The sequence below is a fragment of the Lepidothrix coronata genome, unplaced genomic scaffold (assembly GCF_001604755.1).
Source record: "Lepidothrix coronata isolate B3197 unplaced genomic scaffold, Lepidothrix_coronata-1.0 Scaffold129, whole genome shotgun sequence".
NCBI lineage: Eukaryota > Metazoa > Chordata > Aves > Passeriformes > Pipridae > Lepidothrix > Lepidothrix coronata.
Genome location: NW_016690309.1, coordinates 2,703,066 through 2,725,942, shown reverse-complemented (window position 1 = coordinate 2,725,942; position 22,877 = coordinate 2,703,066). Strand labels below are relative to the sequence as shown.

Genomic DNA, 22,877 nt, shown 5'->3' with positions numbered 1-22,877 from the left:
CTCACCCGCTCCCGGTTCCCACCCCGACCCCGGGAAGGCCGGACCAGGGTCTCACCCGCTCCCAGACGGGGCCGCTCCCGGACGGGGCCGTTCCCGGCCGGAGCCGCCGCCAGGCCGCGTCAGGCGGGGCCGCCCGGGCTGCGCATGAGCCGGGGGCGGAGCGGCCGGGGGAGAGCCGGGGAGCGGGACAGCCGGGGAGCGGGATCCGTCTGGGAGCGGGACAGCCGGGGAGCGGGATCCGGCTGGGAGAGGGATCCGGCTGGGAGCGGGCACCGAGGGATGGTGCGGCGGGGAGGGGAAGGGAAGGGAAGGGGGGTGCGGTGGGGAAGGGTCAGGTGGTGGGGATGAGGAAGGATTAGGTGGTGGGATGGGTCAGCGCTGGACCGAAGCGTTGCTCATCATCTGAACTACATGGAAAAATATATATATGAATATATATGAAAAAAAAAAAGATTTAAGATTGAAAAATACCGCTTGTTTTTTTCTGCAGTCCCCAGTCCCGTGCCGCGGTTTGTTGCCGTGGATTCTCGGTGTGAAACCCGGCCGGGAGGGACGGAGGGAGCTCGGGCTTTGTTGCCACAGCCGCTCCATGGTGACAAACTCCATCCCTAAGCGCAGCCTGCCTGCTCCTTCTTCCCCGTTTGTATTCCCGCCTGGGTAATTAATCGCCCTGCAGTTACCCGAATTCACGCGGCGGTGTTTGGGCGCTGCACAGGAGGGGTTAAGTTGTAGAGAAAGGATTTACTGCTGGATGTTCGGCTCTCTGGAATCTGTTCTCGTTTCCTTGTAGTTTTTTGGGGAAGTCCCCTAATTACGTTTCTCCGGGTGCAGTTCCCCAGCTGATGGCAGAAAACTCGGTGGTGGTTTTGTGACATTGCACGATGTGATTTAGTGTTATTTGGATTAGCACGCGGTGTCAGTCGATGAATTCAGAAAACACTGGAAAAGTATTTTACTAAACTATGTCCTACGCTAAAATACATATTTCATGTGCATTAGTTTTTTAACAGTGGGAATAAGTAAATACACTTCCTTAATCATAAGTGTAATTTAGCCTGATAAATTATGACGGTCTGTAGTCATGTGTTGGTGGCTAATTTTCTGCAGTATTGAAGTTATTGTCGTTACAGTTTTTCAATAGTTAACCTCACCTAATTTTACAGAATAGTTGTATTTTCTAATTATTTGTTTATAGTTGATGCCCTGTTCTCTGATGTTCACTTTACCTTTTTTTTTCCCCCTGATCTTTTAGGGTCCAAAATCGAAGAACAAGGTAGGTAGGCAGAAACATGCTCTAGTTCATTGGTGCATTTATTTTTTTAATCTGTTCTAGAACTGAGGGAGCTGGGGGGGCTCAGCCTGGAGAAAAGGAGGCTCAGGAGGGACCTTCTTGTTCTCTGCAATTCCCTGACAGGAGGTTGTAGCCAGGTGGGGGTCAGGCTCTGCTCCCAGGGAACAAGGGACAGGATGAGAGGAATTGGCCTCAGGCTGCACCAGGGAAGGTCTTCAGATCGGACATCAGGAGGAATTTCTTCACAGAGAGGGTGGTCAGGCCTTGGAAGGGGCTGCCCAGGGAGGTGGTGGAGTCCCCATCCCTGGAGGTGTCCAGGGAACAACTGGCTGTGGCACTCAGTGCTCTGGGCTGGGGGACAAGGTGGGCATCGGGCACAGGGGGGACTCACTGATCTTGCAGGTCTTTCCAACCTCAGTGATTCTGTGGTTCTGTGATTTGACCCACAGGCTGGACACAGAATATGGTGGGTGGAGGGACAACAGGCAGAAGTTCAGGGGAAACTGGACTGTATAAATTCATCCCATGGATTATTCTTAATTCAGTAATAATGAATTTATCCACCCCCCACCCCTCCCCATCTCAGTCGTGTCAGTGCTATGTTAAGTCATAAGAATGTGAAAAGAAATGGAGTAAAAAGTGACTACAAGTAATTGAAACTTACTTTCCCTTTTCACTGAAAGTAATCAAAGATTTATTTGTTTGTTTAAGTGAAAAAAAAAGAACTGATTCTTCCCTGAAATCTTAATGGGTAGAATTGTGGGGGTTACTGATTCTATTTCAGGATAATTTTGCAAAGAAATACTTTGGTAACAAATGTGATAAGATGCCCTCAAACTCTGGTGGTTATATGTGTGTTGTTGGCACTAAATTGTTGCCATTGTTTTTGTTCCAGCTTCATGATAACCTCTGTATTCAAAGTCACCCTTATCTATATATTTACTGCCACGCGAAGTAGTGTAAAGTGAAGAGCTTTCCACGTAGTTATTTATATCTGAAATCAGAATCAAAGTATGAAATAACAGTATATGTAACACACTTTGTGCGTGAAAAAGGATCAGGATGTATTTCCTTGGTGTATTTTTTTTCATCAATACCTTGCCTTTCAACCTGGGTTTAGGCTGCTGTCACTCTTAGGCTCCAGCATGTAGAGGAAACAATGCAGAATATCATGGTTTGTTTCCTCATGTGTACAAAAAAATAGCCTTATTTGCCCCACTCGTAAACAATAATGTTGGCTGGGAATTAATTTTGCAGTTTAGATCCAATTATCACATTTTTATGTGTATCATCTGTGAGAAATCTGTGAATGCTGTGAATTACAGGACAAAACCCAGTGTTCTATTTTGGTTCATCTGTTACATGACAGTAGATTTTGCATGTTACTTACCTTGTCTTTTATTTTTATAAACTATATACCCAGACCTCAAAGAATTGATACACTAATTTCTGAGAAATCTGGATTTAAAATACAGTTTTTCTAGGATTAGGCCAGAGGTTGAATTGTGGGCTGTCTGGAGTTGCTGTGAGGATTTTATAACAGAAAAGAGAACCCTTGCTACTTGTCTTTTGAATTAGATCCTTCTAAATGCCAGACTTGCCCCAAAATACATTTCCCAGTATTTCCTAAAATATTTTAAGTTATAACATCTACTTTCTTAGCCAGTCTACCTGTTATTCAATTTCTACATTAAAAACAATGTTCTCCTGTTTGTGGAAATGTTTGGGAATGTCTAGCATAGAATAATATATTAATTGTAAGAGCATATATTGCATCATGAAAATGAGAATAAAATTGAATCCAGAATTTTTATTGCCATTCTGGGGGTTTCATTCACTGTGCAGGGAGTCTAAAATATTAATTCAGGGATCACATTTGAAGGGCAAATTTATAGAGTTGTACACCTCTCAGAATATATTAAAATAACACTGACATTTGTTTTCTTCTAATTTACTGCAAACGTTAAGCCTGGTGGCAAAAAGGCTGAAAAGAAAGAAGAGGAAGTGAAGCTGAATGAGGGAGGTACTGTGCACTTCATTTATAGGGAATGTGATGGGCAAATCATTTATTTTAAAGAAATGTACAGAAAGTAATTTCTTGAGCTACATGTCAATTGATATTTGTGTTTCACAAACATGGGTGAGTCCTCTCTCTTTTTTGGTGTGAGCCAAATTCTGTGTTGGTTGACGCCACATCTCAGTGTCCTGTCAGAGCAATACTCCCTCCTCTAGTTGTTTCTCTTGCAGTCAGGAACTTGGGAAGAATTAACTTGCCATTAATCCATCCTGGTGGGAGCTTGGGCATGCTGTGACTGCTACTAAGTGATTACTAATCACTAGTAGCCTTTTGTGGGTGGGAGTAGCAGCTCAGGCAGGTTTGGGAACTGCTGTTGCTCTCGCCTCAGTGCAACACTTAGACCCTTGACATGATTTCCAAGTAGGTGGGATGTTCAAGGCTCTGTTTGGGAACCTCTGGATTGATGTTCCAGTTTAGGCTGAAGGCTTAGAGGTTGAAATCAATTTTAGTTTTCACATCCTCTCTAACTTTCCAGTCCTAATGGCAGCAAAGAGAAGCTTTGCTGGGATGAGGAATAGCTGATCATGAGGAGGATTTCAATGAACAAACAGCCAGAAGGTTGAAGTTGTAGGAAAGCAGTGGTTGTAGGAAAGGAGAAGAGTAACTTGGAACTAAACCACTCAGTTTCACCACAGACTTTGGATCAAGAACCTGGGTCCATTGAAGCTGGAACAGAAGGAGAGCACTCCTGCTGCTGTTTCTGAGGGGGGAAAAAGAGGGCTTGTTGATCCTTGTCTTGTCTCCACTTGTATCATCACAGGCTGGTGGGGTAGTGCCATAGATAGTGTGTTTTAGTACTATGATTCAAATTAATTTGACTTGTGGGAGAAGATTTCTGTGCAATGCTAAACGTTCCTGCTGCTCACTTCATGGTTGTTTTGTCATTACAGCTAATAACAAAATCACTTGTCTGGTTTTATTCAGCAAAATATAGTTATGCTCTTGATCTATTCCCCAATCTTCAGATGAAGCTGAACGAGAAGAAGCAGCAAGACTTGAGAAGGAGAGACTTGAACGAGAGCGCCTGGCAAGGCTTGAGGCAAAAGTTAGTTTGTACTCACTGAGAAAAGCTGTTCCTATTTCTAGATTTGGGACAAGGTCTGTAAAACATCAGTGTGAGAATAGGAATTAAATTTCCTTCTGTACTTGCTGTTGGGAACAATATAGAGGAGATTTTCCGGCTTCCATGGATTAACATAAGTCCTAAAATCCAACCACGGCACTGGGAGATAAGATCCCACAAATTGAGGTGGTACTGAGCTGGATCAGTAATGAAACATAATGCATGTAAAGTCAAAGAAAATGATGCTGATTTTTTTTTTTTCCCCACTAAGCAAATGTTTGACTTAGTGTTGCTTTGATTTAGAAAAATAAATGAGATAGTCTTGCCTGGTTTTGATGCATTTAAATACATGAATTTTTGTGATATGTGATATTCCAGTTTGAATAAATGCCCCTTTTTTCCCCCCGTTCCAGTGTGCTTTCAATTGAATGTATTTTTTGTGTTCCCCATAGTTATATTTGGTACAGCTGTGGCAAGAAAATATTGGTATAAATTCCTTAATTGGTTACATGTTGGGGCAGATACAGTGATTTGTGTGTATATACATATATGTGTGCATATTAGACTACATATATTTATTATTCTGACAAGACTGGAATTCAGAACAAAAACTGATTGGTAAAATCTAAGTATTTTTTCTGTTTTCAAAGAAAAAAGAGATTTACAATAAATATGTCTTTCTTTTTTTTTAAGAAAAAGTCATTCTTGCCTATGCCTTTTGTACTTTACAGATTATGTTCTTCCTCTAGGAAGAAGAACTTAAAATAATAGAAATTATAAGGAAAAAAAATAATCTTACACACATTTTTCCAACACATGCTTACATTTTTTTAGCAGCTCTCATTAGGATGATGATATGGAAACTGTTCAAGAGAGAGGTTAACAATCATATGACACATTATATTTATCATGTGGCTCAGCTCAGCAACTAATGTGATGACAGTAACATATTGCAAACTACCAGAGTCTTCTCAATGGAATGTTTCATTAAAAAAAGCAAGTTACCTGCATTTGGATTTGTTTAAATAATATATCATTCAAATATTTGTTTGTTTTATGTAAAATAATTGTAAGACCTAAGCCAAATATTTAACTTTATATATATATATATATTTTAACAGTACCAAGAACAAAAGGAGTCTGAACTAGCAGAACTTAATTCACTGGAACAGAAGTTTCTGTCTGCACAGCAGTGGAAAATGGAATATAGAGAACATGAAAAGGTAACCTCTCTTGCCAAAATCCCTTGTTCTTCCTTTCCTATTTCTTTAATTCATTCTGCTTTTAAACATTTCCCCAAAAAAGCTCTACCAGGGCTTAAATTTTTTTTAATAGATTTTGAGACAATTGATAACATTTGCTTCAGTGGTTCCTGGGTATCACAGGTCATCATTTGGAGAGAGATTGGCCAAACCTTCAGAGCTGGAAACGTGAAAATGCAGCTGAGAGTGAATGTCTGCAGTGTAGGGGGGTGGTTGAGTTGTCACACGATGGTGTTACGTACCTGTAAAGTTAAATTTTAAATAGTAAGGTGGAGAAATACTGTAGTAGAACATTTCTCTTGTGTGAATCCATCTTGCAGACACATCACTCAGTAACAATAACGTGAAATTTGATCCGTTTGGCTCCGGGTAAGGTTAAATAGACTTGTGGACAGAAGGATTTTCTCTTTGTCCTGTTTATCACTTAATCCTCTTAAAGCCTCTGCAGAACAAATTTAGAATCATAGGATAAATCATGTTAGAGAGCACTGCTGAAATTCATGTAGCTCATCCTCCTGCACGAAGCAGGGCAAACTCTGAGGTTTTTATCAAGGTGCTCAGTTGGGTTTTGGAAATTTTAAGGTTAGACATGCCACAGTATCTTAAAGCAGCCACTTTGACAGCTTTACCACTTCTTCATTTTTCTTTATATTCAATAACCATTTTTCTTTAAATGCAATTGGCATTTCCCTGTTACAGCTTGTGATCGTTGCCAGTTGTTGTTTGTGGATGTTTCTGAAAGTGTTTCTTGGAAGGACAAACATAAGACTTTTCTGTTTTCTAAAGTAAGGGCAAAATGGAACTATTGTTTTTAAAATAAATCTTCTAATAAAATACTGGTAGGTTATGGGAAATACCGGGGTTTGTATTAGTCTGTTGTTAACAATATTTATGGCAAAAGAAATATATAATATCAAATGCTGAGTTTCCACATCAATTTCTGTACCATTTCAGTTCAGATTAACAGATATATGTACAATTTATCACAATATTTATCCTTTTTCTCAAAGAACGAGTGCTGTTATTTTTAAGGATGTGATGATGAAACTGAAGCTCTCTTTTAAGTGCAAAGATGTAAAAAAAAAAAAAAAGAAATCAGATATTTTAATTACTGAAGACTGATCAGTCTTTAATACAGGAGTTTCCAGGGCACTCAATACTCACCTACTATTGCTTTCTTAGAAGTCAGTGGAAATGCTTGTGGAAGTGCTTGGGAGTGCAATTATACAAGTGTTTTTGCTTTAAAAGATCCATTTTACTTTGTAATGCAATCTTCTGTAACAGTATTATTAATCTTCACAGCAAACAGTGAGGCAATGTTTCCTTAATAGCCTATTATATGGATGAAAAAAATTACATTACAGGTGATAAATTGATCCTATGAGCCCATGTTAGGCTTATGTTTAGCATTAAGTGGGTTTAGTCTGTCACTATTTTTTTCTTTCCACCACTTATATGAATGAACAATAATTGATTTGAAAATAAAATTATTAAAAAACCCCCCAACCCTAATCTAGGATTTCACATTCCCCCCAGAGGTTTCTGTAACAGTTCAGTTGGGGCTGGTAAGGGGGAGGGAAACTCCTTTAGAGGCAGAGAAAGGAGGAATAAATATGTTGGAGTAGAGGCAGCTTTATTGCCAGTATAGGAATTTTCAGTTCTGTAGGCATGACCTGGCCTGAGAACCATCTGCCTCTTCCCCCTGCACTGGTTCCTTGTTTATGTTCTCAGCCATTTATTCTTTCAGCCCCTCATTTGTGGCAGGTGCTGAATTAATTGCTTTTGTAGACAAACTCTACCCGTCAGGACAGAAACCACTGATAAACAAGTATAAACAGCAGGTGTTGGGTGGGCAGAAGTATCTTAACACATTAATATCAAAGTAAACCATTTTTTTGCTGGCATAGGGATAAGCCAAGTGGTGTTAGAATCCCATTTAGTTGCATTTAGGTGTGTGTCACTATAATTGTCTTTCAGGCCCCCCCTTTTTTCCTGTGATATCAATAGTCACTTGCACCTCATGCCTGCATCCTCTTTTCCTTGTTTTTTGTAGTGGGAGCATTACCTCAGCTGTGATGGAATTCCTGACCCAACTGTACCACAGCAAATCAACACTTTCATGAGCTTGTGGCGTGAAGATCAAGATGAGGATGTTCAGCTTGTGATGGAGAAGGGGGAACAGGTGCTAAATGTAAGTGTTAAAACGGTGTATTTTGGTTTCAGCCTCCTCCCTCTAACTGTTGTCTCTCTTTTTTTTTTTTTTTTGGTGGCTGTAACCTTCAAAACCTTGAAGTTTCCCTTCCTTTTTTATATTTTTTTTTCATTACAGACTTTTTTTTCACCCTCAGGAAGTCATTTATTGACTTTAAATGTGCATTTCAGGGATTTGAGTGCAGTGTTTCTACACGGAGCTCTAGCATCCCAACATCCCTCTTCCTTTCCATTTTAAACAACCTTGAGCCCAGAGCATATAAGCTCCTGTTATAAATAAATGCTTTAGTGGACAACAGCCTCATTGTGTAACAGTTGAGCCAGTAAAATATCACATAAGAGCAGGATTTCCCAAAACTGATGTTTACCAACAGGAGTTGCCAACAGTTGATGGCTTGTGAAGCAATTTTAAGCAATTGGGGCCTGCTCTGTAAATGTAGGGGTTTATTTTCATTTCAATTTAGAATTTTAGGATTTTATTTTCATTTATGCTACTTTATAGTATGACTATATATATAACTATATAACTTTATATGCTAACTTCTTCAGGAAGTTAAATGGGGTCTTCCAGAAATTAGGGCTGAAAGTTCCATGTGTAATATAGGTTTTATTGGACTGTTTTGGTTCTGAGCTATGCTTCCTATCTAGCAATTCCTGTTAGGTGCTACAATTTGCACCTTCCACATCCTGCCTTTGTCTGTGCTAGTCCTTTCCAAGAATTTCAACTGATAATTCCTCCTGGCAAGGATTTTTCTGATAATAATTACATTAAAATGTAATTTCTGTGTGTCCTTCTGCTTATTTATTTATTTGGGGTTTCGTGGTTGAGATTATTGCTACAGAAAAATAGTGGTTGCAAAAATAAACTAATTTTGGATCAAAAGGCTTCATCATATGATCAGTCCAGGTCAATAAATGATCTGTGCTTGTAAGCTAAGATTTCACAGCCCACAAGTTAAGGAATGAAGGAGCTGGATCAGAGGAGTGAAGGCAGACACACTTGAGCCTGGAGTTTCCAGCACTTTGATTGTCTATCTGAAAAATGCTGTCTTAGCACAATTTCTGGAGATACAATAGAAAAAGACCGTGACTAAGATTTTTTTTAGGTGTAAAGGAAGCAAATTTGCCTCATTTTTTATGACAGAACAAACACAGTACCTTAAGGGTGGTGTCAAAACAGAGATCCTTTTCCCACACGTAATGTCTTCTAGTTAATTGAGAAGTTGCAACTTCTTTTAATGGACACACCACCAAATGAGATGACAGCAAAAGAAGCAGTCCAGTACCAGGAATCTATTCTGGAATTGCAGGATCTGCTTCATCAGAAGTACAATGAAGCTACACAGCATCTGCTGAAAGTGAGTAAGATTTACTGTCTTGAAGTTGTGATATGGGGAGTGCCAAAGTCTGTGACTTTCCAAATTTAGCATTTGACTTTCCAAATCGTGTGTGTAGCACACACCAGGCTTGGCATTCTTTAAAACTCCTGAAAATCTGAACTTTATAGGTGAAATTCTCATCATTAAGTCACTAAAGATTAAATTATGGTGAGATTTGGAGGTGTGGAAAACAAGGAGGTTGCTGTATGAAATTTATTTCCTGCTTTGCCTCACTGATTTAAATTAAAACTCATTGACTCTACAAAAAAAATTTGCAGATGTGAAAAGCAGGTCATAAGGTTACCTCGTGCACATTTTTTAACACAAGTTCATGTGACTAAAATATTTTTTTAGACTAAGATCTTGGGAAGAGTGAAGATTATTTAAACAAGAAAATGAAAATGTGCTCGGGAATCAGTTTTTGGGGTTGCATGTATAGGTAGTGATCTTGCTGTTTCAAGTATATTAATCATATATATATATATAAGCATGTTTAGCAAAAGAATATTGCTAGAGGAAACAAAAAACAGGAGAAAGAGTAAAGGAAATAGTGAACCAGTTGTATGTTCATAGCCAAAGCCCTCTTCAAATTAAGAAATGTTAAATTCTTGATTGCCTTTACTGAGTTTAGGATTAAACTCCTAATGTAATTATTTCACAGGTTTTTATATTGATTAAATGGTAAAATAATCTGTGCAATGACTCTGATAGGAGTCCATTGTTGCTTAGAAAGTATTTTTTGGGAGGTTTTTTTATTACTTGCCCTGAAGAGTATTTTTGAGGGCACATGATTAAGGGAGATAGGCAGTGCCATTGAGGGTAATAATGTAAGAACTCGTATTTGGCTGACAGTATTTATGAAGTCAGAGGAAGAAAAAGAACACAGTTCAAATTTTAACGAAGAAATTTGAGTTTATAACTGTTGTGGTTTAGTATAAATACAGCACAGCTGGACTTGGTCTGGTGTATTTTCATTCTTACATGTTTTGGGTTTTTTATTTATTCAAGTGTAAATGTAATATAAATATCAAGTGATATAAATATGAAGAAAATATTATTTAATTGGCTTTTTTCTTTGTAGACAGCTAGTATGTATGAAGATTCTGAAACTGGAAATATGCAGGCAGTCATAAAGGATAAAAATGTTACTTTCTGTATTTGGGTCAATCTAAGGAAGAAAGTAAGGTACAGCACCCTTAAATTCTTAATTTGAAATGAGACTGGCCTTGTCTACCCAAGTTGAGTAAACACCAAGAACCAATTTCTCATAATCTTTTTTATATATATATATATGTATATAAATTTGTTTCTTAAAATGCTGCTGTAGAACTAGTTACTGCCAGAACAAATTTTGAAGAAAAACAATAAAACTCATGCAGAGAATTGAAATTCCTCTGGAAGTGAAGTTCCTTGCTGATGCATTAAGTATTTTTCTAAGCTGTTACAGTGGCTTGCAAAGCAGTGAAAGGTGCTTTGTGCTCAGTTCTCTGTTAGATAAAAGATTCTGGAGCCTGGGATGCTCCAGAGTGGGTTCTGAAGCTAAGATTTGATTTTTTATTAGATTGCCATTTAACTGGTGTACTTTTCAAAACGAGATTTTTGAGCAGACTGCCTATTTCCACTTCACAAATATGAGAAATAAGTTACTAAAAGGACTTTACCTTGACTCAGGACCTGTTGCTGTAAGCACCTAGAAGGCTGAGTGCTGGGCAGTGTCAGACTGACCTTCAGGAAGAGCCCATTTGGGGTGGCGTTAAAGCCTTTTGTTCAGCACAGAGGTGCACTTCAAATATTCAACCAGTAATTAAAAACTACATGTTGCTTTACCAGAAGATTCTTAGAACTTGTGACCAGCTGATCTTATCCATAAATAAGTATTATTTGGATTATTTTGAAAGGTGCTGAGGCTGATGTAACACAGCTGGTGGCTTCACCTATGTAGGATTTGCCCATTAAATTAGTTTTACCGGGAATGTACTGTATAGAAGAGCTGCCATCTGATTGTGCCTCATTGTCATCCTGTCAAGACGTTATTTTGGCAGCTCTTGATCCCCTCAGTGCAGTGATGGCTTGGCTGGGAGGGTCTTACAGACAGCTGTCAGAACAAGTATCGTGACATCCCCCTCTGTTTCTTAGGCAGCGCAACAAATCTCAAAAGAGATTTGAGCATCTCTGAAGAAATACAAAAATAAATGCTGCCAATCTTACTAGGGACTGTTGGTTTTGTTTTGTTTTTTTGGTTTTTTTTTTGTTTGGGTTTTTTTAATTCTTGTTCCCAGGTCCAAAACTCATGTGTTCAGTGATGCACAGCACGGCTTTGATGTTCCCAAGTCCCTGGTTCTGAACAGCGCTGCCGTTCGCATTTTGCACACTCGTTACGACCACGTGTCTCCGCTCTGGCTGCAGTGTCAAGGTCTGCCAGACCTGGAAGCCTTAGAGAGCAAAGAGTTAGCTGAGCATCCAAAACACAAAGCAGAAGAACCAGGAGAAGAGGAAAAGAAAGCCAGAGAAGAACCCAGCGTGCCTGCTGAAGAAGAAACGTGTCCTGCTGGGAGAAAGGTGGGTAAAAACACTCAGCAGGGGATATTGTACATGGCTCTTGTTAACTTGAGGCACAGTCACAGCTTTTTACTGTGTCCTGGGCATGAGAGCCAAATTCTTAAATGTTTTATAGAAAAAGGCAACTTGTATTAGTGCTCTCAGATCTTCTCAAGGGAATGGAAAGATGGATGACCAAAGGCTGTTGGACAGAAGGTAGAAAGGGAGGTTTGGTGCAGTCAGCAAAGATGAGTTGGCATTTTGTTGGTGGTTTTAAGAGTAGGATCAAGCCATAGGGAACATCAGGTGCTGTTGTAGGATCACACAATCACAGAATATGCTGAGTTGGAAGGGACCCATAGGGATCATCGAGCCCAGCCCTCAGCTCTGCACAGGACCATCCCCCAGAGTCACACCCTGTGCCTGAGGGGGTCATCCAAAAGCTTCTTGAACTTTGTCAGGCTTGGTGCCGTGGCCACTTCTCTGGATATTTCTGTAACTCACTCACATATGTACAGATGAATGGATTCTGCTTCTGAGATAAAATCCCTGCAGAGATCCAATTTTAGGAAAATTTGCAGGGGGCACAATAGGATTCAGAGTTGATGCTGACTGTGCAAGTACTTAGCTGACCCTTTGCTGTTAGAGGGCTTTTTAAATACTATTTCTGGCTGCCTGTTCTCTTCCTTGGCATTCTTCCATGGAATATGTTGGCTTTAGGTATGATGGCTTTAGGCTGCTTGGGTTTGTATTCTTCCTCCTGGGTTTGGATTTTTCACTTTGGGCATCATCTACGGCCTGCAGATAAATGACTTGTGTTCTCTGTCTTAAATTTCTGCAGAAATAACTGTAAAACATGAGATTTTATGCCTTCTTAGTCTGTTTAGAGCAATTTTACAGATTTCACAGAATATTCTGAGTTGGAAGGAACCCACAAGGATCACCAAGTCCAACTCTTAAGTGAATGGCCCGTACAAGGATCAACCCCCTGTTCATGATCTTGGTTTTTCTCCTTTTCAGTCCCCAGCACCTTTGCAGTGAATCAGTGCTTGAAATCCTGCTATTCTTGGTTCCTTTTTTCTTCTTTTTTTTTAATAGGACAAATCTTTTGACAGTTTTCACCCACATATCTCAGCCTTTCTTTAACCTCCTTCTTTTTATTTCTTCTCTTTTTCTTTCCCAAGTCTTTCTCTCAATCCAGTTTTGTGAATTTTCCTTTTCCTTTTGAAGGCTCCACTTCTCTCACCTTCTGTCCTTGTTGAGGGGATGTGTGTTCTTCCCACTTGCTGGCAGACACACACACAGGGCTCAGGAGGTGCCTGTGCTTCCAGATGAGTGGCTCATACCCTGAATTGCCATATTCCTATTGCTTTGCTTCCAGAGGAGTCCTCTATGATAGGGATGAATCCGTATCTGGGTTGGAAATTTGGCTGGAAATCCAGGGTAATGTGTCTCAGCATCCTCCTGTCTGGCTCTGCCTTGAGTTCCCCCACATTCCTGTTCATAAACACACAGTGTGAGAAAGTGAATAAATATCATGGGCTAAAACTGCAGGTGGGGGTTCTGGCAGTGTTTCAGGAGGGCTTTGGATTCAGCCTTGGCTTACATTCTCTTTGTGCCACCCTGGTAGCTCTACAGTCAGCATAAACATAATTTTGGAGTGCCACACACTGCTAAAAAGGTGTCAAGTGCTTGTATGGTACTTGAGGAGCTCAAGAGGGAATTTGCTGTGGAAACGAAGTAATTACTTTATCTCTATTTATACATCCAGTTCCAAATCAGAGAGCACCTTTAATCAAAACTATTATTGCTAGCTAGGTAGAAATAATTTCTCCTAAAATCTTGACCCTGAAGCAGGATTGGTGCAGATCTTGCTGGAGGAGTGGGACTGTCCCCTGTATCCTTGGGCCTCCTTGAAGGAGGTGATATCCTCTTCTTTATTGTGTCTGTTTCTGACTGACGGAAAAATGTCTTTTTCCTTTTATACAGAAGAGTGTTGTCTCATTGAAAGAAACCAGCAATAACATGGAGGATGTAAATGAGACAGAGGAGGAAACTGAGAAGAAATCAGAAATCTTGGACAGATCATCACAAGGTATTTGATGTTGTTTTATGTGCAGCATCACAGAAGTACTTATGCTAAGTATTTTATATATTAGGAAGAAATTGTTTACTGTTGACAGAGGTGAGACACTGGCACAGGTTTCCCAGGGATTTCCCATCCCTGGAAGTGTTCAAGGCCAGACTGGATGGGGCTCTGAGCAACCTGGTTTAGTGGAAGGTATCCCTGCCCAGGGGGTGGAACTGGATGATCTGTAAGGTCCCTTACAACCCAGGCCATTCTGTGATACATGGAAACATTGCAATATAGATCTCTGTGTGAATGGAGCAAAGCTTATAAATATATTGATGTTTTGATAACACCTGAGGTCTGTTGACATTTCTATTAATGATTGTTAAATGCAGAGAGATAACAGGACAGGTAGGAAAATGGAGTTTCTCCCCACACTTATTTTCATTTATTTGTTATTTATATTTATGTTCATGTACATGTTTATTAAGTTTATGTAGATATATCTATTATTATATATATATACACATATGTTTATGGGTGAGACATACAATCTGTATTAATCTACTAGGCTGTCTGGTGAGATTGACTTTCTCAGAAAAAAAATGATTCAAATGCATATAATGGTAGGCATTTGAGTGGTGTGGAGTGTTACTGAGTGTTACTTAAGTGTGTGCTTAAAGCAGGATTCATGCTGATACACTTTCTTAAAACAGGGCCTAATTCTAGGCCATAAAACAGTTTATCTGTCCCACATAAGTTACAAATGTCTTCAGGGTTGTGGTGTCATCGTTTGGTTTAATAAGTGAGTTTTCTTGTAGTACTGACTGAAATAAAACAACTGCAAACTATTAGTATAATTTAACTCAACTTTACAGCCTTTTCCTTGTTTAAAGAAACCAAACCCCACACCACAACATTTTCTGCTGAGCACAGTCCAAGGAACCAATTGTCAGACTAGACCCTGAAGACCACTCAAGCAAGGTTTTCCAGAGAATATAAAGGATTTAGGCTTCATTTGGAGGAATTTGCTATGTTGTTTCCATAAGGCTTTGAAAACCCCTGCTTTTCAGAATAGAGTTGAAAGGATACTCAATTATCACAAACTCAGTGAAAACAGGGAGCCACGTAAACAAAGAGTTAAAAACCAGGAATGCAAAAACAGGGGAAAGAGGGAGAACTCCTGCAGTTCTCTGGGTTTAACCTTATTATACCATTCTTAGGAAGTTAAATTAAACTTGGCACAATGAATAGTTTTGTTTAGAAGACACTTAATATTTTTGTATTGTTATCTTTAAAAAGCAAGTTCAAGTGCAAACTGCCACTGTGGCTGGTAGTGAAATGGTGTTTTACCTCAAACCATGACAGTGAATTTTTTGCTCAGAATAACTGCAAAAGGACATTATGGTGGTGTGTGAATACAGTAGAATAAAACCTCTGCATAATGCAACTAAATCTGACATAAAACCACTGTTTTCACTTTTTTTTTTTTTAAGTTTGAAGACCATTTATATAGATAGTTGTCATTTTTTTTATATGATCTCACTCTCTCAAGGCAAATTTCATAACACTTACAGTAGCTGTTTTTAGTGTTGAACACTTTTTTTCCTGATCCTTGTCAACAGTAACTTGTCTCTCCTCCTGTAGCATCCCATGTGATGTTTTATGTGGGTTTGTTTGTTTTTGTTTTTTTTTAAAGAAAATATTTTGAGCCATTTTTGTCCACGGCACTGATACCTTTTAATAACATTTTGCAATTAATTAAACCTTCAATTCAAACATGTATGTAATATATAGGTAATTATGCATAGAAAAATATGAATTATCTTTGCTATCTGAAAATTGTGTTTCATGGTAAGTCTCTCTTGCTGTTCATAATTATCATGTCTTTTGCCTTCAGCACGTGACCTTTTGGGGCTTTATTTTTAATTGTTTTTATGTATTTGTCGTGAAACGAGTGTTTTAAGGTCACTCAAAAAAATCACAGTAAAGGTGAATTTTTTTTTACCTAATTTCTTTTTATATCAATACAGTCTTACTAAACCTGTCCAGAATCTACTGGGAAATTCTTCTGTGGTTAATGATGAGACTTGTTTTGTCAGTAAAATCCTTATACCTACGTAAACCATTTTGAACTGGCTGCAGATTCAGAGCAGAGAGTAATCTGTTAAAAAGCTCAGTTCCAAGACAAGAAGAGCTTTTCACTGCCCAGCTCTCTTCTCCCCCCCCCCCATTTCATTTATTTGTTGAAAGCTCTGTGGAACACCAGCAGGTGGGGCTGAAACGCTGCCGAGTGTGAAGCACTCCAAGTGAAAAATAAACAGAGGTGGGAAAGTTCAGTCTCTCCGTTTGAGCACCATGTGGTTTGGTTATTTTTTTTAGAAGGGGATCCACTGGCGCAGGAAGAGACAAGAGACAAAGAAGAGGCAGCAGCAGCTGCAAACTTTGTTGATTTGCAGCGGTTCATGCCAGTGGGTGGTGTGTTCCACATCGATGCCCTGCAGCTCCCGCCTCAGGTCATGGAAGTCAATGACTGGACCATGGTGGAGGTGAGTGAGGGAGGGGATTACACCCTTTGCAGGCCTCTTCCCTGTCATCCCTGGAAAGCTGCTCCTCAGGTGTGTCCCCACTCTACACGTCCGCGATTTTTCCCACAGAAAATTAAAGGACCAAGTTTATCAAATAATTTTCCAGTTACACTTGGCCAACTTTTGGAGCAGCTGAGGGCACCTGTGTGGTCACTGTGTGCTCAGTCAGTGGCTCATCTGCATGGTCAGCACAGATCCACGTGCAGGAAAACGCCCTTGGCCACAGTAAAAGCAAACAGAAGTCTGTAGTTTTTCCTATGTGAAAGCAGGCTGGTAACAAAGTCACTACATTTTCACTGCCAGGCTCTGCAAGATAGTTGGGAGTTGTAGTAACTGTGCTCTAGTTTCCCACTGCTGGAGCCTGGTGCAGTGCTACTAACATCAGAGATTTGTCTGTGAAGCTGAAAACCTTTAATAAGCAAAATTCCCACTCAAACTAAGGAAGCAGGACGGGGTAGATCAAGAGTCCGGGCTCCTCATTCCCAGCCACACACACATGGGACCTCTCCTTCCCTTGGGCACCGTGTGGACAGAGCAGAATCAGACCTGCTTTTGTCTCTCAGGCGCTCTTGGGTTTTTTACACTGTGGATCTGTTAAAAAAGGACTGTGCCCACTGTGTGGCACTGCCTTAAGGGACTTAAGGGAAAAAAAAACCCTAGGCTGCTGCATTTTCTAATAAAAATGTTATGTGTCCTTTTCCCATCTTGCCAAAGTTAGTTGATGTTGGATTGGAGGTGTATCCATATTCCCCAGAAGAGGCTGAAGATGCCACAGAATCAATAATACAGATAACCCTCGGGCTGCCTGACAGTGTGGTGTATTTTGACAGTCCTGTGGTAGCCCGATGGGATCCTGAAGGTAGGAACTTAGAGCATAGATTTGTTTTAAGTTTGAATAATGAAATTTATACCTGAGTTTTACTATTGTCAATTCAGAGCCCAGAAATAGCTTGGGGACTTTGGTGTTAATTGATTTGGGGACTTCAATGTTAATTTATTTGTTTTGAGTTGTTTTTTTATTCTGTTTTGCTTCTGCACCATATCTAAGGATGGATTGCTTTGTTGAGGCTTTTTACTGTAGCTTTTTAATATAAATGGAAAAAAAATACACAGCATTTAATGGGCAGCAGTACAAGTTTTGCTGAGGTAAAGTCCACATTGAGCCAAACTAGCTCCTAACTACATATGTTAATATTGTTACAATATGAAATTTATATGTTAAAAACCAACTGTGATATTCTAGTTATTCAATAGATACAATGTACCTTTGCTTTGCACTGATGAAAGAGAGTAGAACCTATTAAAGCATTTAGATGTTTAAAGTTACTCTTAAAAATGATCTTTTGGGCTGCTGTTTAAAAGGTAAGAAATGACAGTTAGTGTTATATTTTCTTTTCTTTTGAAACTGAGAAGCTTTCCTGTCAAAATTAGCCCAATCTTGTACTTAAAGACAATTAAAATAAGGGGAGTTTTTGCCTTAAATTAATTATCTTTATTTTGTGGCTGGTATTTTAACTGTGAGTGAATAGTAGTTAACCTGGGGTATCCTAACCAATTCTTCCCCAGCACATATCACTAGCAGAAGCTTTCCATGTCCATCTTTGTATTTTTACATCCTTTTTGTACAGCCCAACAGTGGAGAACTGATGGCATCAGCAACATAAAGTATGAAGCACAAGAAAAGAGCATCACCTTTGTGATGGGTGGCTTTTATACAGTAGCACTTCTCCAGGATGCTCATCTCAACATGCCATATAAAGCATGGGAATTGCAACCTACTGGGGTGGATGAAGCACTCCTTATAGTTACTACAGACTTGGCAACAATTCAGATACAAATTAAGGTAATGTAAGTAATTTTTTTAATCAAACAGTGGTAGTTTAAAAAAAAAAAAAAACAAACCATAAGTATTATAGTGTCCATCACTAAGAATTTTAGATGTTTCCACAAGACCAGTTTGAATCTCTCTGTGCCAGTGAAAATGAGGGAGGATCTCTTCCTTTCCAAGCACTGTCCCAGTTATTTTCTGTGAGCTGGTCAGAAGGAAAATATGTATGATTGCTCTGCAAAGTTCTAGTAAATGCTTTGATATGGATTGTGCCTTGCTGTAATCAAGACTTTCAGCAGCTAGAGACTTGAAAACTACTCCTTTTTTCTCCCAGCTATATCAAGAGAAAGAAAAGCATTTCAAAACAGCCTACTATTAATGCTACTTGCTCCTTCTAAAGGTTCAAGTCACACGTGATTGTCCATCTGTTCATTAATATATAAATCATTATTTGAAAAAAGCACACCTGTGTATTTTCTGAATTCCTACAGAGAAGTGGCTTTCTTCAGGACATGTAAATGAAATTCCAAGCCCAGAGTAGCAGATAATGTATGTAACTCCCAGAATAGCAAAGATGTTACTGTTTGCTGCCTAAAGCAGTGAATGACGTCCATGCCCACTAAGTTGTTTTCACTGCTTTGTACAACAGGGTAATCAGTGTATGTTGTCTTCAGTAGTGGTGGAGGAGAAGGATGTGCTTTCCCACATCACAGGAAAATGGATGAGTCCACTTGCCCTCAGAGCAGCTTTGAAAAGAGCTGGTGTGAACATTTTCCCAGGAGAGTATTCTCACAACTATGTCCCTGTGACCAGGAAGGTGAGTACAGGAGTGAATGGTTTTTTCCACCCATTTTTCACTTGCTTTTCACCCTTCTTGCATGAAGACCTGCAGTCCAGAATATACATGTGTGCTGCCAGCTGAGCCAGTGGGTTCTGGTTGGTTAAAGCAAGCTTTTCCTTACATTTGTATAACACAGTCAGTGCCTTTCCCAGAGATAAAAAACAAAACACCTTGTATTTTTGCATTCCAGGCTGCCCTGGCAGAAGTTAAGGCCTGTCAACAGATGGCTCTGGTTGCACCTGCATTTGCTTTTGCATCAAGCAGGTGGAATGGAGCAGCAGGTCCAGAGCACGTAGTGTTCAAGGTTTGTGGATTTAGTTTAATTTCATTTACTCCCTGCTGCAAAGGGAGGAATAAGCGACTTAAGCACTGATTTGTTTCCACCTGTAAATTAAAACGTGGTTAAAGCTTCTCCCAGACAGGCAGATACTCCCAGTTGTGGCTGCAGATAGAGAACACACCATGATGTTGAAACATCAACATTCAGCAGCTCTCCCCTTTAAGTCAAATGCATGTGACACAAAAATATTTAGCCTAGTATTTGGTGTCAGGAATAAAAACTAAAATAAATTATGCCTGTTGCACCTAGCTAGGCTAGGAGTCAGGAACAGCAGCTGGAGTGCCCAAACCTTGGAGTTTAGAGGCAAACTAGATGGAAGATTTCAGTGTTAATACAGCACCTGGTACACAGGCTCTTGGGCACAGAGAGCTAATATTAATATTGGTTTAGAGGGGTTGTTTCTGTATTATACTCACAAGAATTTACAACTTCACACCAGAATTTATCCTCTGTCAGTGGCACAGGCTCTCTTACAGTGCATTTTTTCTTGCAATAGGTAAGGGAGCATCTTGAAGCAGATTCTGTCCAAGACAACAACTGGTCTCTTTACATGTTTAATGGTCAGAAAGCACAAAAGCTCAAAATCACTGAAACCAGTGAAGCTTTTTCAGAAGAGATAGAAGAAGATTCTGAATTTCACTCCACACTCTACCATCTGCTTAAGGATTTTGCCAGCAAAGCAGCAATGGATAAAGTGGAAGGAGCCAGCTGCCTGTTTATGGATGTTGTGTATCAGCTACTCCTTACTACCAGGGTTTTAACATACTCTTAAATACTGTGTTTTCCTTCAAAACTTTATTATCAAAAGTTCTCAATAAAGTTACAGTTCAAGTCTAGAACCCTGTTCTATTCAACTCATTGAAACAGCTCCAGTGACTCAAATGCAAACAATTTTTTCTTAGTTCTGTTCAGGTTTATAATTTGAAAGTAGCTAACAATAAAAACGACTAAGTGGTCCTAGCCACAAGAGAATAATGAACTTACTTTGCTTGAACAGAGACCCTTTCAGCTACTTGTAAAGATGACTTTTGTCAGAATAGAGGGAAAAAAAAATATATATATACACACTTTCATTTCAAGTCATGCTTTAGAGAAAGAAAAAAAAATCTCCCCAAAAATACCCACAACCCAACAAAACAAATCCAAACACATAACCTTAAATAAACTATCTCAGCTTCTTAGAAAGTACTTGAAGTACAACTACAGAAGTCAGAACCTTGGTTATACTGGGGGGGGCCCATTGTGTCGCAGTCTTATGTAGGGCCACAGCAGCTGCTGTAGTGATGTCCAGGAGTCCCCAGTTCCTACAGGTGCTGCATCTGCGGGTCTGTGAAGGGACAGCCCCGTGAGGAAGCTCATGAGGGCAGCCAGGAGCACCAGGATGGAGACAGAGACCCAGAGGGTTTTGTTGGCATTGGAAAAGGAAGCCTTGAAGTCAGACACCCACAATGACATCAAGTTGTACCTGTGCAGGAGAATAAGGCAGAGCAGTTTTCCTTCACAACTTGGAAGCTCTTCCCACCTCACCTCAAAAAACCCCTCAATTAGCTCCCACCAACATAGAGATCTTTATCGATAAAGTGACAAGGTTGGTGCTGTAGGTTGTGTTCTGGGTTTAAAACACAGTCCTCATGAAAGGAAGTTTCAGGTGGCTCACCCAGCTCACAAGTCCACCCATGTCCCCTGGACACACTCTTCTGAAGAGGATTCACAAAAGCTGCCTTGCAAGATCATAAAGAAATCGTGCTTACGGAAAGCACTAAAAGTTGTGGCCTTCTGCTGTTTTCTATGGCTCTGGTGCCTTCCCTGAGGTTAGGAGAAAAGTCTTACCCTCCCTGACTATCCAAATCCTAGACTTCTCATGACAGTGGGTACCTCCATCCTTTATGGAACAATGGGGAATAATATATATTTGTCCTTGCTGTCACATACCAGCATAATTGTCTTGTCTCTCCCTTGATCACAAATGCATCCAGGGAAGGTTAAACATTCTGTGTTCATATGGAATAAATGGTTTTATTATCCCCTGCAGAGGCAACAAGCCCCCTTTTCTGTAAGGCAGGGGCATCCAAGGGATACATGGACAGCACTCTCTTCCCTGACTTGAGATATTCAGAGGCATTAGCTGGGATAGTCTGGAGTTAGTCTGGATAACCACTTGTGTCATCCTTAGTCATTTTTACAAGACGACATGCTAGCATTTCCAAGTAGCTGAGCTGCAACAGCTCCCAGAGTAACCAAAAGAAGTCAGATTATAGCATGAAACTTCTCTTTTCCTCAGCATTTAGGATTAGGAATGAATTCCTGGAGAGGTGAGTCTGTGGCACCCAAGATTACTTCCTCACAGTTGGTTTAAGTGAGTATTAACAACACAACCACAGCTTCAGCTTTGCTTCCCTCTTCCACACAAACATTACTTTAACTCATGAAAACAAACAAACTTACACTGACTCCAGCATCCATTTTGATGAATATTTTCCTTTCTCAGAGACACTTTCCTTCCTGGTGGGTTGTTCCTGTACTTCAGCAGGGGACTCTGACTGCTCATTTCTGTAGGCAAGAACCAACAGCTCCAGAGCTTTGCCATCAAGCTAAATTCACAATAGCTGGATTTTATAGCCCTGATCATCAAAGAGTTCATTAAAAACCAACCAACCCACCCTGCTCACACATCCCTGAGGAGGTTGCTGTTGGACTTACTTTGGTGCAAAGTGCTCCTCTTCATACTCTGCCCAGGAATAGGTGCTGAGGAATCGCTGCAGCGAAGGACGCTTCTCGTTTTGCTTCACCCCTAGTTTCCCCCTGGCACATTTTAAACAAATTTGCCTGAATTTCCCCAGGAAATAGCAGGAAATTAGAAATTTAGCAGCCTGCTACTCATTTAGGTAGGCCTTAGACAAATAACTTTCAAAACTAGTTGCCTGAAATTATGATTATTGGAAAAAATACCCAAACAAACAAAACCAAACAAAACCACAGATCCATCAATGGCTGATACTTGGAGTTTACACTTTAGTTGAGGTATTTTTTAAAAAAAGTTTCCAATGCTTAATAAAAAAATAAAATAGATAAAATAAATAAAAAAGAGCAGCTGTAACATTTAGTCCTGAAGGCTCATTTACCTGTTGTAGCACCTAAAACTAATGTGAAAGGCCTAGCATAAACATTGTTATACTTGAGATGCCCCATAAGCTGTTTACTACAGGCACAGTTGGAGTTGAAAACAACATTTCACCCTTTTCAAAGACAAGCCCAAAGGAATTTACCAGCTGCTTGATCTCCTATTGAACCTCTCACTCCGTTCGTCTCCATCGGGGTCATGGAGTTGGGCCTGGAGAAGAAATTTGGCACATTTACTGCACTGTCATTCTCATGCTTCAGCCCAGCC

At 39.9% G+C, this 22,877-nt stretch overlaps 2 protein-coding genes across 9 annotated transcripts in view; one reads left to right on the top strand and one right to left on the bottom strand.

The window, feature by feature from the left end:
• Nucleotides 1-162: 162 nt before the first annotated feature.
• Nucleotides 163-20,333, top strand: CASC1 (cancer susceptibility candidate 1). 3 transcript variants are annotated; one of them, XM_017826672.1, is made up of 16 exons: nt 163-282; nt 1,253-1,273; nt 3,260-3,314; nt 4,334-4,413; nt 5,553-5,654; nt 7,747-7,884; nt 9,116-9,262; nt 10,365-10,468; nt 11,563-11,842; nt 13,811-13,916; nt 16,275-16,441; nt 17,195-17,339; nt 18,109-18,323; nt 18,958-19,125; nt 19,340-19,453; nt 19,986-20,333. In XM_017826672.1, the coding sequence occupies exons 1-16, from the start codon at nt 280-282 to the stop codon at nt 20,259-20,261; spliced, it is 2,121 nt and encodes a 706-aa protein (XP_017682161.1). In that variant the 5' UTR covers nt 163-279; the 3' UTR covers nt 20,262-20,333. The 3 variants fall into 3 exon arrangements, with proteins under 3 accessions (XP_017682161.1, XP_017682163.1, XP_017682162.1); XM_017826674.1 differs by lacking the exons at nt 163-282; nt 1,253-1,273; nt 3,260-3,314 and having other exon boundaries at nt 4,355-4,466; XM_017826673.1 differs by lacking the exons at nt 163-282; nt 1,253-1,273; nt 3,260-3,314; nt 4,334-4,413 and adding an exon at nt 4,475-4,564.
• Nucleotides 20,270-22,877, bottom strand: part of LRMP (lymphoid restricted membrane protein) — a 20,026-nt gene continuing 17,418 nt past the window's right edge. For all 6 annotated transcript variants that reach the window (XM_017826675.1, XM_017826677.1, XM_017826676.1 and 3 more), the window contains 4 exons: nt 22,756-22,820; nt 22,190-22,291; nt 21,935-22,039; nt 20,270-20,954 (listed from right to left, as the gene is read on the bottom strand). In XM_017826675.1, the coding sequence (XP_017682164.1) occupies nt 20,711-20,954; nt 21,935-22,039; nt 22,190-22,291; nt 22,756-22,820 (516 nt within the window). In that variant the 3' untranslated portion in view covers nt 20,270-20,710. The remainder of the gene's footprint in view (nt 20,955-21,934; nt 22,040-22,189; nt 22,292-22,755; nt 22,821-22,877) is intronic.

Excerpts from the sequence above, each read along its gene's own strand:
- CASC1 (XM_017826672.1), top strand. Across the intron at positions 4,414-5,552 it reads TGGCAAGGCTTGAGGCAAAA|TACCAAGAACAAAAGGAGTC; the intron begins GTTAGTTTGTAC and ends ATATTTTAACAG. Across the intron at positions 10,469-11,562 it reads AATCTAAGGAAGAAAGTAAG|GTCCAAAACTCATGTGTTCA; the intron begins GTACAGCACCCT and ends TCTTGTTCCCAG.